The 15,205-nt window shown below is 44.5% G+C and overlaps 1 protein-coding gene across 7 annotated transcripts in view; it reads right to left on the bottom strand.

Moving 5' to 3' along the window:
* The window catches only part of ptprz1a (protein tyrosine phosphatase receptor type Z1a), a 176,175-nt gene that overhangs the window by 75,240 nt on the left and 85,730 nt on the right, over positions 1 to 15,205 (bottom strand). For all 7 annotated transcript variants that reach the window (XM_021322753.2, XM_021322752.2, XM_012874937.3 and 4 more), the window contains exons 9-10: positions 1,283 to 1,467; positions 715 to 841 (exon numbers count right to left, since the gene is read on the bottom strand). In XM_021322753.2, the coding sequence (XP_021178428.2) occupies positions 715 to 841; positions 1,283 to 1,467 (312 nt within the window). The remainder of the gene's footprint in view (positions 1 to 714; positions 842 to 1,282; positions 1,468 to 15,205) is intronic.

The raw sequence follows: 15,205 nt of genomic DNA, 5'->3' as shown, positions 1-15,205 counted from the left end.
CCAATCTTTACTGGTTGTGCAGGAAGCTCCCATTCTGCTTTTGGGTCTGACTCAGGGTCAAAGCTGTACAACTGTACCACTGTGCATCTGCTGGCAGCCAAGTCTCACATGTATAAAATGCGAGTGTAAACTTTGAGTGGGGGCGTGGCCAGCTATAGCTTGTTTGCATAAAGTAAAAACAGTTCTTTCTGAAAGTAGCTTAGAATGGGTCAAGCTGAGAAGGTGAAATTTCATAATCTGTAAAGGATTTTGCAAACATATAATGAACATATTTTGTATAGCCCATATAGACCTATCCTAAATGTTTAAATGGAAACCTAATAGGTCACCTTTAAACTCAAAAATTAAAATCTTTTCTCCTTCGATTCTAAATTCCCAAAGCTAGAAGGCTTAAGGACACCTCATCTCATGGTTTTGTAAGAAACCAGAGTACCAGTTGTCTTTTATTTCAAGATTTTAGACCAACATTTTAGAATAGATCAACTTTGCTGATTGTGAAGTAGATCATACATTAGATTTTATGAGGTATAGCAAGTCAAGCATACATTTTTAAAAATGCTAATGGTTTTCCTGTCAAAGAATAAAACCTCTGAAAGTCTTCCAGTTTTCAGTCTAAGAAGCAGAAAGACCAGCTTTACATGTTTCCTCTTTCCTTGAAACTAAACAAAACATTTCCGAGCCTCTATGCTTGGTGTCGGGCACGGTCGCTCTTACCAGGGTCATCGACGGGCATGACAACTGTCAGCAAGTCACTCACGCGTCCACGCAAACCATTAGAGCAGATGGACACCACCCAGATCTTGTAGGTGGAATTGGCCAACAGGTCATCAAGTATTGCCCCCTAGGGGTGACAGAGTGGATCAGCTCTACAACTTTCGCTACAAATAAATCAGTCTAAATTTATGCCATTTCCCACAGTCATGCCACTTAAACAGGTCTGGTGTGGTCATGCATCAACTAGAAGGACACTTGTTTGATCCCGGGTGCCTTCAGACTCACCTACCTGCTGGCTGTGAGCCTGAGATCGTGTAAGCCAGGGCTGAAAGAATTGTTTCTAGGAAATGATTCTTTGTTCTTTGATGTTTGCCTCTATATGTGTCTTAATTCATTAATTATATTTCTAATCAGTAAATGGAAGGAAATGTATATCAGTTTGCTTAATAATAAATGTTATACTCTGATTCAGTTGGTAGTTCATAGTGATTCCTCTAGTCTTTGAATAGCGGGTCCTTATCTCTAATTGCATGTTATCTGTATTGTTACGTTTTGGATGATTACTCACTGTATCCTGATATCCATCAGTCAGGTATTCAGACAAGGTAGAGTCTTCTGTATTGGCCAGTCGATAAGTGATGGAGTACTTCTCAATGTTGGCGTCATACACTGCCCGTGGCCGCTCCCATATCACCAGCAGACTGCTCAGGTTTTGGGGAGCTGCCTGGATGCTCTCGGGCTCTGAACTGCACACTGACAGAAAAACACAACACAAAATCTAAATAAAGTCTTAAGCAAGCAAAGCTATCTTCTACAGGATGTGACATAACTTTATAAAAAGAAAATTCCAATGAGTTTGTTTTTATTGACCTTAATATCGATATGAGAGCTTAGTTGTTTCTACCAAAATCATAGTATCTCACAAAAAACGTTGTTTTATAAGCAAACAACATTTCCTGTTCTTAAACCATGTATAATTATCAATGTTTTAGATTCATGATGGGCGGTCAAATGTCCAAAACTGGGTGGTAATATTTCTAATATTATATTATTAGAAATTACTCTATGTCATTGATCGTCTAGCAGGGTTCTAATGGCACACATGGAATCCTTTGCAAAGGATTTATAACTTGATCTTTTCTGTAAACTTTAGCATTTTTATCACAACAAAGCATATTTTATTAAGACTTTATGTGTCAGATAAATACTAAGTTGTGGATTTTTCTACAGTAGAAGTGTATGAAAGATGTGTATATGTATATGATATATAATTTTCAAATGTTTAGAAAGAGGCATTTTGGATTCAGCCCTAACCCCGACCCCACCCCGAGTCAATACAAATTAGAACCATAGAGCAGTATTGGCTGCTAGTTTTCAAATCTTCATCTACAACTAAGTTTCCATTATATGTAGGTCTTGACTAGGTCATTCTAGCATATGAATATGCCTCCATCTAAACCATTTCATTGTAGCTCTGGCTGTATGTTTAGGGTGGTCATCCTACTGGACGATGAACCTTCTGCAGCCTCTAATATTTAGCTCCATCCATCTTCCCTTCAATTATTCCCATCCAGCTTCCCTGTCTCTTCTGAAGAAAGGCACCTGTTCAGCAAAATGCTGCCACCACCATGTTTCACCATTGGGGTGATATGTTATGGGTGATTGTATGGTGGTAGTGTTCAACCAAATATAGAAATTTTCATGTAGACAAAAAAGTTGGTTTTTGGTCTAAACTGACCATAGAACGCTCTTCTACATGGTTGCTGTGTTTCTGACGTAGCTTGTGGCAAAATGTTTTTTTTTTTTTCTCATTCTTGAATGAAGGCCAAATCTCCTCCATGAAGGCCAAATTTATAAAGTGCACTACTAACAATTGTCCGGTTAACATAAGCTATGGATCTCTGTAGATCCTCCGGTGTTACCATGATGTTGGCTTCTTCTCTGATTAATAATCTCCCTGCCAAGGTTGTCAGTTTAGGTGAACGTCCAAATCTTGGTAGGTTTGCTCTCTCCATGTTCAGATGATGGACCCTTGGCTGATGTCACTTCCTGTTTGCGGTAAGGCGTATTGTGTCTCTTCCTGTTTTCACTGCGTGAGCAACGGTTTGTTGCTCCAGATTCTCTCGCTTTTATCTTTAATTTCTTTGCTGTAACATCTGTTTCTAACACATAAGCACTTTTAAAACATTCTCTGTTGCTGCACATCACGTTTGGGAACTCCTTGTGTTTCACGGTTTGCTCTCTTGGCGTGGTAGAAGGGCGCTAGCCTAGCTTTAGCCTAGCCTAGCTTTAGCTCCACAATGGCTTCCTCTCCTACTATTACTTCAGCTTCTCCGTCTCTGACTAAGTCTCCCCTTATCTCCTGCTCTCTGTGTCAGATGTTTAGCAATTCTTCTGCCTCCTTTAGTGATAATGGTACTTGTAATAAATGTAGTGTTTTTGTAGCTTTGGAGGCGAGGGTGTCAGAATTAGAGACCCGGCTCCGTGCTATGGAAAAACCAGCTGATAGCCGCCCCTCTGCTAGCGGGGAGCCACATAGACCTAGCGTTACTTCGCTTAGTGGTCCTCTAGAAGCACCCGAGCAGCCGGGTAAGCAGGCCGGCTGGGTGACGGTTTATAGGAAGCATAGCTCTATATTTCAGCCCCCAGTTCACCACCAACCCGTCTGCGTTTCTAACAAATTTTCCCCACTCAGCGACACACCCGCTGAGAAGCCGATCCTGGTGATTGGGAGCTCAATAGTCAGAAACGTGGCACTAGAGACACCAGGGACCATAGTTAAATGAATCTTACCTAAAACTGCTGGCTAAGGATAAGCGTAAATACAGTAAGATTGTTATTCATGCTGGCGGTAATGACACCCGGTCACGCCGATCGGAGGTCACTAAAGTTGGTGTTGCTTCGGTGTGTGAGTTTGCTAAAGCAATGTCGGGCTCCGTAATTTTCTCTGGTCCCCTGCCTGATCTGACCAGTGATGACATGTTTAACCGCATGTCATCATTCAACCGCTGGTTGTCTAGGTGGTGTCCTAAAAACGACGTGGGCTACATTGATAACTGGAGAACTTTCTGGGGAAAACCTGGTCTGATCCGGAGAGATGGCATCCATCCTACTTTGGATGGTGCAGCTCTTCTTTCTAGAAATCTGGCCGGATTTATTAGTTCTCCTAAATACTGACAACCCAGGGTCCAGACCAGGAAGCAGAGCCGTAGTTTAACACACCTCTCTGCAGCTTCTGTACTGTTACCCACCCATTATCCTATTGAGACGGTGTCTTTCCCACGGCCAAAACTTAACAGATCAAAAACTTATCTAAAAGGAATAAATCATAAAAACCTAATAAAAATCAATACGGTTCACCTTGAACCTAAAAATAAAACAATTAAATGTGGTCTATTAAATATAAGGTCTCTCCCTCCAAAGACTTTGTTAGTTAACGAATTGATTTCAGATAAACAGATTGATTTATTTTGTCTCACAGTAACCTGGCTACAAGAGGACTACTTTAGTATAAATGAGTCAACTCCCTCCAGTTATTCAAATTTCCACATTCCCAGATCTGTGGGAAGAGGAGGAGGAGTGGCAACCATCTTTCAGTCTGATTTATTAATTAGTCCCAGGCCAATTAATAACTACAGTTCTTTTGAACATTTAACCCTCAGTTTCCCTCATCCAAACTGCAAAGTAATAAAACCTCTTCTGTTTGTTGTTTTGTATCGTCCACCAGGCCCTTACACTCAGTTTTTGGATGAGTTGTCAGATTTCTTATCTGATTTGGTGTTAAATACTGATAAGGTTATTATAGTGGGTGATTTTAACATCCATGTTGACACAGAATGTGCTAACCTTAGTGTAGCCTTTAAAACTATCCTAGTTTCAATTGGTTTTGATCAAAATGTGCATAAACCGACGCACTCTTGGCTCCATACTTTAGACCTTGTGCTGACATATGGCATTTATTGTGAAGAATTAACAGTATTTCCTCACATCCCTGTCCTATCTGATCATTTTTAAATAACATTTGAGTTTAATCTAACTGAGTTCTCCACCCCCAAAAGAGGATTCCATTATAGTAGATCTTTATCGGATAATGCTGTATCAAAACTTAAAGAGTCTGTCCCCTTTTTAATATCCTCCGTATTGCAGAAATGCCCTGTAGATGGCAGCAATGTTGTTTCTTCCAATTCACAAATAGATGCCTTTGTAAACTGTATGACTTCGTCATTGCGTTCTGCATTAGACAATGTAGCTCCCTTGAAAAAGAAGGTGATTATTCACAGGAAGCTGGCTCCTTGGTTTAATTCAGAGCTGCGTTCCTTGAAGCACAATGTTAGGAAATTGGAGTGAAAATGGCGCTCTACACACCAAGAGGAATCCTACCTAATCTGGAGGGACAGTCTATTATTGTATAACAAGACCCTTCGCAGAGTTAGCAGCATATTTTTCATCATTAATTGAGGAGAATAAGAATAATCCTAGATTTCTCTTCAGTACAGTTGCCAAACTTACCCAGAGCCACAGCTCTGTCGATCCATCCATTCCCTTAGCTCTTAGCAGTAATGATTTTATGGGATTCTTCATAAATAAAATTGATTCCATTAAAAATACAATAATTGGCATCCTCCCAAACATGATTACCTCGTCCTCAGTAAGTCAGGCAGCATTGGAGGAATCCTTAGAACCTGCGCAGTGTCTGAACTGTTTAAAAGCAGTAGAGCTTTCTGAGCTATCTAAAATTTTAGCTTCATCTAAACCCTCTACCTGTATGTTAGACCCAATCCCAACCAAGTTGTTTAAGGAGGTATTCCCTCTGATCAGTGGTCCTATTTTAGACATGATTAATCTATCCTTGGTAAATGGATATGTACCACAGGCTTTTAAAGTAGCTGTTATTAAACCTTTACTTAAGAAACCATCTCTTGATCAAGATGAGTTAGTAAATTACAGACCTATATCTAATCTTCTTTTCTTATCTAAAATTCTTGAGAAAGTAGTTGCTAATCAACTATGTGAACATTTACAAAGTAATGACCTACTTGAGGAGTTTCAGTCAGGCTTTAGAGCTCATCATAGCACTGAAACAGCTCTGGTGAAGGTCACTAATGACATTCTCATGGCCTCAGATAATGGACTTGTGTCTATACTTGTCCTGTTAGATCTCAGTGCTGCATTTGATACAATTGATCACAATATTCTCCTACAAAGACTTGAGCATACTGTAGGGATTAAGGGAAAAGCATTAGGCTGGTTTAAATCTTATCTGTTGGACAGATTCCAGTTTGTTCATGTTAATAATAAATCTTCTTCAAACTCTAGGGTCACTTGTGGAGTACCACAGGGTTCAGTCCTTGGACCAATTCTATTTACTATATATATGCTTCCAATTGGCAAAATTATAGGACAGCATGGGATTAATTTCCACTGTTATGCTGATGACACTCAGCTATATTTATCCATAAATCCTGATGAATCCAATCCGTTACTTCGACTGCAGTCATGTCTTGATGACATCAAAAGCTGGATGACTTTAAATTTCCTGCATTTAAATTCTGACAAGACCGAAGTTATAATCTTTGGGCCTGAGTCTTCAAAAAACTAAAGTTCTTAATCAATCACTTAATCTGGATGGCATTAACTTGGCTTCTGGTAATAAATATAAAAATCTTGGTGTTGTTTTCGACCAAGACATGTCATTTAAATCCCATATTAAACAGGTTTCCAGAGTTTCCTTTTTTCACCTCAGGAATATCGCCAAAATTAGAAACATTCTGTCCAGGGGTGAAAAACTAGTCCATGCATTTGTTACTTCAAGGCTGGACTATTGTAATTCTTTACTATCAGGAAGTCCACAAAATGCAGTTCGAAGTCTTCAGCTGATCCAAAATGCTGCGGCAAGAGTTCTGATGAAAATCAACAAGAGGGATCATATTTCTCCAATTTTAGCTTCCCTTCATTGGCTTCCTGTTAAATCAAGAATAGAATTTAAAATTCTCCTTCTAACGTATAAAGCCCTTAATAATCAAGCTCCATCATATATCAGAGCTCTGATTACCCCGTATATTCCTAACAGAGCACTTCGCTCTCAGACTGCAGGTCTGCTGGTGGTTCCTAGAGTCTCTAAAAGTAGAATGGGAGGCAGATCCTTCAGCTATCAGGCTCCTCTCCTGTGGAACCAACTCCCAGTTTTGGTCCGTGAGGCAGACACCCTATCTATTTTTAAGACTAATCTTAAAACTTTCCTTTTTGACAAAGCTTATAGTTAGAGTGGCTCATGTTACCCTGAGCTATCTCTATAGTTGTGCTGTGATAGGCATAGGCTACTGGAGGACATCAGGGTCTAATTTTCTCACTCTACTGATTTCTACTGTTCTTCAGTCTACTGTTCTCCAGTTTTGCATTGTATTACATTGAAATGACTGTCGTCATTTCAGCTTTTAACTTTTTGCTCTCTCTCTTTTTCTTCATAGTAGGTACACCTGGTCTGGCGTTCTGTTAACTGTGACATCATCCAGAGAAGACGGCTCACACGCTACTACCATTAAATGTAGAACAGATTACTAGATCAATGTGTGCTTCTGTGCTTTTTTGTCTGTCTTGTTGTGTCTCTGCTCTGTCTTCTGTAACCCCCAGTCGGTCGAGGCAGATGACCGTTCATATTGATCCCGGTTCTGCCAGAGGTTTTCCTTCCCGTTAATGGGGAGTTTTTCTTCCCACTGTTGCTTCATGCTTGCTCAGTATGAGGGATTGCAGCAAAGCCATGTACAATGCAGACGACTCTCCCTGTGGCTCTACGGTTCCCCAGGAGTGAATGCTGCTTGTCGGGACTTTGATGCAATCAACTGGTTTCCTTATATAGGACATTTTTGACCAATCTGTATAATCTGACCCAATCTGTATAATATGATTGAACTTGATTTTGTAAAGTGCCTTGAGATGACATGTTTCATGATTTGGCGCTATATAAATAAAATTTAATTTAATTGAATTGAGAGTCGGTCTTGCTTTACGGCGAGAACTCCATGTGTTTTTGCCCTGCCATTCACTATATGCACGCGCGAAAGCAACAACAAAGAACCGCGTGTTAACGTCAAATAAACATGAAAGCATATCAAGTTTTTTTTTTAATTTTATTATCATATATATATATATATATATATATATATATATATATATATATATATATATATATATATATATATATATATATATTTTTATGTTGGCGAGGCGGTAGTGTACAAAAGATAATCCCCGCAACTGCAAATGCCTACGCTGACCGCGGTCCTTGAACGCACCACATGCGCAGCATTCAATACGGAGCGGACATTGCTCGGGGATCTGCTGTGTTTGCGTCCACAGAACCAAACCACACACACTCAGTTACACCCATGAACCTCTTGTATCTTCAGATACTTAAATGCAGATAAACTAACTGAACTGCATTAAAGGATTCCGCCTCTTATTTCTGCGAGCACCTGAACATCCCTACAGTGTTCTGACCCGACACCCTGAAGTGATTGCAGCCACCTAAAATCCACATACAGTCAATCTATCATACAATTTTTTGGTCTTTCGAGCCGGATGAAAGCAACCACTTCAGCCTAGATGTTTAGCATGGATGAGAGATACCAGCACAGAGAGTCTGGTCGCCCCCGCCGACCCAGTCAACTGCCATCATATCTCCATGACTATGAGGTGAGCTACCCAGTTAAGCAACGCCACCCACATGATGAGCAGGTTAGACAGACTACTTCTCCAGAGGTTCTGCAGCATATTTATAATATGAGAGAGGGACATGATCAACTGAGACGAGATGTGCAATGCCTGACTGAAGTCATCGCAAGCCTTCCTGTATTAGCTCCACAGCATCACACGTCACAGACCAAACTGTGCGGGGGTGAGACGTCATCCACACCTGTGCACGCCAGTAAGCTGATGGCAATCAGAGGTCAGGAGGACCCACATCAGCATGACAGCGTCACACAGGTGCCAGCTAGTGATAAATCTCCACCCCAACGGGACAGTCGTCAGGATATGATGGAGGAGCTAATTCACAGTCTAAAGGGAGCAGGGTTGGACCATAAGAGTGCAGCACAGCCAACATCATCCTCTGGTGAGTCATCCCCTCAATCTCAGGACTTTACTCTTCCCACAGTAAAGGGCGAGAAGCATCCTGCTGTTGGGGGACAGGCGCAGCAATTCTATCCAAACCAACGCACCCTGTGCTCTACACCTGGTGCTGTTTCCCAGCAGCCTGCCAAATATCATAGATCGCCTAGTCCGGGAGCCCGCTCTGATGAGAACTACTACAGACCGGACCGGAACTATATTTCTGATTGTAGAAGCTGTCCGGATAGTCGTTACCGGTCTACTCATGAATATGGCTACGATCACATGGAACAGGACAGGAACCGGGATAACAGCTATTCCAGTAATCCTGATCGTCTGCGACCAGATGAGGGGCCTCAGATTCCAGCCTCCATTCGCAGACCCCCATCGATAGAGACTTATCGTGGACCTCAAACAACCATCCCTAATTTTGTGCGCGAAGACCCACGTGAGTTTGTGAGATTGAAGTTAGCTTTGGACAACGTACTTCCATATGATGCTCCAGAACACTTTAAGTTTGAGATCTTGATGGATCATCTGAAATGTGAAGAAGCACTGCTCATTGCCGATTCGTATAGCAACAGTCCATTCCCATTTAGCGACACCATGAGAGCACTCACTGAAATGTACGGTCAACCTCAACATCTGGCCTTGAAGAGGATCACCAAACTTATGGATGGACCTACCATCAGAAGTGGAGACATCAGATCCTTCAAGTCGTTCGCCCTCCAAGTCCGTGCACTAGTCGGCATGTTACACCAACTGGGAGAACAGGGTCGAATGGAATTGAGGTGCGGCTAACATGTATCTCGCCTCTTAGCTAAGTTGCCATACGACCTAAGAGCCAACTTCCAGAGATTTGTGAACCCCATCTACACTCCTGTTCCAACCCTGCTGGACCTAGCTGAGTGGCTTGAGTATGAGGTGCGTGTCCAGGTGATTGGAGACCAGTACAGTGACTATTTAGACAGAGATAAACCATCTCCTCGGAGAGAGAGGCGCCCTGAGCTCAAGTTCTACAAGACCACGACCATCCTTCATGGAAGTGGGCAGAAGGGACAGTCGGAGAAGGACACAACCGCCACACAGGAAAAACCAAAGAAATATTGCCCATTTTGTGATACAGTGCACCACTATCTGAATCAGTGCAGCAACTTCAAGCTCTTGTCAAGGGAACAGATGACAGAGTGGATCAAAGTAAACAAAAGGTGTTGGAGGTGTGGACGTGAGCATCAGGCAGCTAAGTGTAACCTCAAGGCTAAGTGCAAACAGTGTGAACGACGACACCTTGAGGTTCTGCATGAAGTTAATACCAAAGTACACCAGTATCTGGTAAGTCCAGCACGACTCGAGAAAGCACCTGCTTGGTGAGCTCCATCTCTGTGACGCTTTACATGGACCGACCAACCAGCAGCAGCCAAGTTCTTCTCAAGTTAAGTCGCGTCATCCTGAAGAGTGGCACGAAGGCGATCGAAACCTACGCCATACTAGATGATGGTTCGGAGTGTACCATACTTCTAAGTGAGGCAGCCAAATGCTTAGGGCTCCAAGGAGAACCTGAGGACCTCGCACTCCGCACTGTCCGACAAGAAGTCTGCACCATTCGTGGTGCCACGGTGTCATTCTCTGTAGCTCCTGCATTACAGCCTGGTAAGACCTTCCAGATACACAGAGCCTTCACAGCCCAGGAACTCGGCCTTGCCCGGCAAAATTATCCGGTAAAGGCACTGCAGGAGAGGTACCGTCATCTCAAGAACCTGCCACTGCTGGACACAGGGGAGGTGCAGCCACTGTTGCTCATCGGTTCGGATAATCCACACCTTATCACTCCGGTGGAGCCAGTACGACTGGGTCCCCCTGGTGGACCTGCTGCTGTACACACCAGGCTCGGCTGGACTCTACAAGGTGCCTGTGCCTCACCAGAAGCTGAGCTCTTTCATCATGTCGAGAAATTGTGGCAAATGGATACCTTGCCATATCGGAGTGAGCGACTCATTACCAGGTCCAGACAGGATGCTCAAACTATCCGGAGGCTGGAGGAGAAGACAATCAGGGTCACAGTGGAAGGAGTGAGGCGTTACGCCACCCCGTTATTGTGGAAGGAGAATCTTCCTCCACTCTGCGCTACACAGGAAGCCGTATTGGCTCAGCTACGTGGGACAGAGAAACGGCTAACCAGAGACCCTGAAAGAGCGGCGACTTACTCCAAAGAGATTCATAAACTCATCGATGCTGGCTACGTCAAACCCGTGTCATCCGCAGAGTCTGCAAAACCCAACAATTCATGGTTCATCCCACATCACATGGTGCATCACAATGGAAAGGACAGGATAGTTTTCAATTGCTCCTTCAGCTTTGAAGGTCAGAGTCTTAATGACCATCTTCTGCCAGGACCTAATCTGGGAGCCAGCCTGTTAGGCGTCCTCCTGAGGTTCAGGGAACACTCAGTCGCCATCAGTAGTGATGTCAAGGGAAAATCGTACGAAACGTTGACTTCGGCCGTACAGCCGCAATGCTTTTGAATACCGTACCTCTGCTTCCTGTGGCGAGACCTGAAAATGGATAAGAAACCTACTGTCTATCAATGGCAGGTGCCCCCCTTTGGGACTACATGTAGCCCGTGCTGTGCCATCTTTGCGCTTCAGTCACATGTCCATCAGCACACCAAGCTAGAGGATGAGGCCCGTCTGTCTGTGGAACGTAACTTCTACGTTGATAACTGGCTGCAGAGTTTCCCTTCACCCCCACAAGCTAAGAAGTTGTTGGACCACCTTCAGTCTCTTCTCATAGAGGGTGGATTTGAGCTGTCCCAATCGGAAAGCAGCGTGCTCTGTTTCTCCCAGGAGGCAGCAGATCCTCAAGAGCGCACTCTAGGGCTCATATGGCAGTGCAAGTCTGACACACTTCGGTACAAGCAAACCCAGAGTGAAAGTCCAGAGCCGACTATGCGGAACATTTACCGACTACTTGCCAAGCAGTATGACCCTCTCGGATTCCTTGTTCCCTACACAACCAGAGCCAAGGTCATTGTGCAATGCCTCTGGAGCAAGAAACGAGGCTGGGATGATCCCCACCTACCAGAAGACCTGCTCCAAGCTTGGCGTCTTTGGGAAAGTGAACTGACTCAGCTGTCGCAGATAACCCTGCCAAGATGCTATATTGACCCCAAGTATGACTGGAGTAACAGCATTCGAAGTATTCATGTGTTTTGTGATGCTTCCGAGCGTGCATATGGGTCTGTAGCTTATCTACGCACAGACAGAGGCGAAGGACACGTCCATGTGGCATTCTTGGCGGCAAGGTCAAGAGTAGCGCCAAAGAAGCAGCTCTCAATTCCGAGGCTGGAACTATGTGGAGCTTTGACAGGAGCACAGCTGGCTTCAGTCTTGAAGAAAGAGCTCACGCTTGATATCCAAGAGGTGGTGTATTGGACAGACTCAACAACAGTACTCAACTGGCTTCAGTGAGAATCATGTCGATATAAAGTGTTCGTAGGAACCAGAGATGCGGAAATTCAAGAGCTCTCTGACCCAGTCTCCTGGCACTACATTGACTCAGAGACTAATCCTGCAGACGACATTACGAGAGGGAAACCACTGGTTTACCTTGCAGGAGGAAATGGCTGGAGCCAAGGGCCACCGTTCCTTCAACTGCCAGCCACTCACTGGCTGAAGGCACCAGTGAAAGAACTTACCGAGGAATTAGAGGAGCTGAGGAAGACAGTGTTCTGCGGGCTGTCGATTGGGTTAATCAGTCCACCAATACCTGACATCCAACAGTTCAGCACTTATCAGGACTTCCTGAAAGACACCACGCGGTCCCTGCATGGGGCGGCCTCTATCAATGACCATCCTACTGCTGATGATTTCCAAAGGGCAGAACTGGCCATGTTGAGACATGCCCAGGCAGAGAGCTTTCCATGTGAGTTCACACTACTGAAGGCAGGAAAGGCTATCCCATCCAGTAGCCGACTACTTACCCTCGCTCCTGAGTACGACAAGTCTTGTGACATGATCAGAGTGGGAGGTAGACTTCGCAGGTGTGAGGGCCTGAGCTCTGAAGTTCTACATCCGATACTTTTAGACCCCTCTCACCCAGTCACAAAGCTCCTAATTCAGCACTGTGATGCACAGCTGCATCATCCTGGCACCGAACGTGTCTTTGCAGAACTTTGCAGGAAGTACTGGATACTGAGGGGTAGAGAAGCAGTGAGAAGACATCAGCACAATTGTCCGGAGTGTAAGAAATGGAGAGGTCAACCCGACATACCGAAAATGGAAGGTTTGCCTCCGTCAAGTTTGAGGATTTTCCGACCTGCTTTCTACTCCACTGGTGTGGACTGTTTCGGACCTATGCTCATCAAAGTAGGACGACTTAGTGAGAAGAGACAGGCTGTCCTTTTCAAGTGTCTCACAACTCGAGCAGTCCACCTAGATCTCGTGCCAAACATGAATGTCGATTCCTTCCTGATGACGCTCCGACGGTTTATAGCTCGTCGAGGGAAGCCCTTTGAGCTACTTTCAGATCAAGGCAGTAATTTTAAGGGTGGAAGTAAAGAGCTGCATGAAGCGTTCAAAGCTATGGAACCCGCTCTCAGAAAACAACTGGCGGCAGAAAAAATCCGATTCTGCTTCAATCCTCCTAATGCTCCCCACTTTGGTGGTTCAGGGGAAAGAGAGGTGCGATCTGTGAAAGCAGCCCTGCGCACCACACTGGGAGCTCAAACCGTGTCAAAAGAGGTGCTGACGACTGTCCTGATTGAGGTAGAGAGCATTCTAAATTCCAGACCTTTGGGTTACGTCTCTACGGACATTGCGGACCCGGATCCTGTCACCCCCAACTCATTGTTGATAGGGCGGCCAGACTGCTCTCTTCCGCAAGTGGTCTACCCAGAATCAGAGCTACTCAGTCGCAAGAGATGGAGACACACGCAAGTTCTAGCAGACCATTTCTGGAGACACTTCATAAGGCACTTCCTGCCCACTTTACAAGCTCGCCAGAAATGGCAGACCGAGAAGGAGGACATTACAATTGGAACTGTGGTTCTCATTGTTGACCAACAAACTCCAAGAGCTCTCTGGCAAGTAGGAACAGTGAAAACCGTCATACCTGGTGCTGATGGTCGTATTAGGACTGCAGTTGTCCAAGTAAAGGATCGGACCTATACTCGTCCAGTGGCATGGCTCATCAAGCTACCTGCTCTGCCTGAAGACGTTTAGAGAAGCATTCTATCTGTCAAATTTGCATGACAAATTTGGGGGCGGCTGTACAAAAGATAATCCCCGCAACTGCAAATGCCTACGCTGACCACGGTCATTGAACGCACCACATGCGCAGCATTCAATACGGAGCGGAAATTGCTCGGGGATCTGCGGTGTGTGCGTCCACAGAACCAAACCACACACACTCAGTTACACCCATGAACCTCTTGTATCTTCAGATACTTAAATGCAGATAAACTAACTGAACTGCATTAAAGGATTCCACCTCTTATTTCTGCGAGCACCTGAACATCCCTACAGTGTTCTGACCCAACACCCTGAAGTGATTGCAGCCACCTAAAATCCACATACAGTCAATCTATCATACAGGTAGCGTGAGTTTGGCGAGACGGCCGCCTCGCCAAGATAGCGCTGCGGGAAACCCTGATGTTCATACTTTCACTGTGATAGTCATTTTTTGTACTGCCGTTTTTTCCACTTTTCATTGCGTTCGCCTGTCTGCTAAGCTCAAAACAACCACGCCTGGCTTGACGGAGAAACCAGAACAGCTGAGCATCTTTATGACTTATCACTTTTACTTTCGCCCTCTGGAGGGAGCCTCGCTGGAAAATCAACCCCGGTTGCATAGTATACCTTTAAAAATGTCAGTAAGGTACAGCGATCTGAAACATGCCAGACAACGTAAGCTGACATTATCTGGTTCCGGCTTTCAGCGAATGTGGACGCTTCTCTGATCCTCTCCTCTTCTCCTCCTCCGAAACTATCCTGCTTGTGCTCTCTTGTTGTTTACTGCTTAACTCTTGCAGAGCCTTTTTCTGCAAATCATCCGAATTGAAAATCATAGATCTGGTCAGCTGGTGGCTCAACATAATCAATCAAATTTTCTCAATGAGAAGACCAGGGGCAGGGGAACCAAGCTGTACTGAGGGGAGGTACGCAGCGGGATACTCCCTAGATTCCTGGGGAAGTTGGAGGATGGTGTGTCTGTCTATTTTGTCCATCGAGGATGTGGAGCTGGCAGTTACCTGCTATATCGGCAAATTCGGAACATCTCGGCAGCAGTTCTGGTATTGGTGAGGCTGCCAGGAATGTATGATGTTTAAATGAGCATTGCACACCCAGACTGTTATGCTTTGCGAGCAAAACCGCAAGCTAGATACAAT

Source organism: Fundulus heteroclitus, chromosome 2 (assembly GCF_011125445.2).
Source record: "Fundulus heteroclitus isolate FHET01 chromosome 2, MU-UCD_Fhet_4.1, whole genome shotgun sequence".
Lineage (NCBI taxonomy): Eukaryota > Metazoa > Chordata > Actinopteri > Cyprinodontiformes > Fundulidae > Fundulus > Fundulus heteroclitus.
Note: the sequence above shows the minus strand (reverse complement) of the source record. Positions and strands in the feature narration are given on the sequence as shown.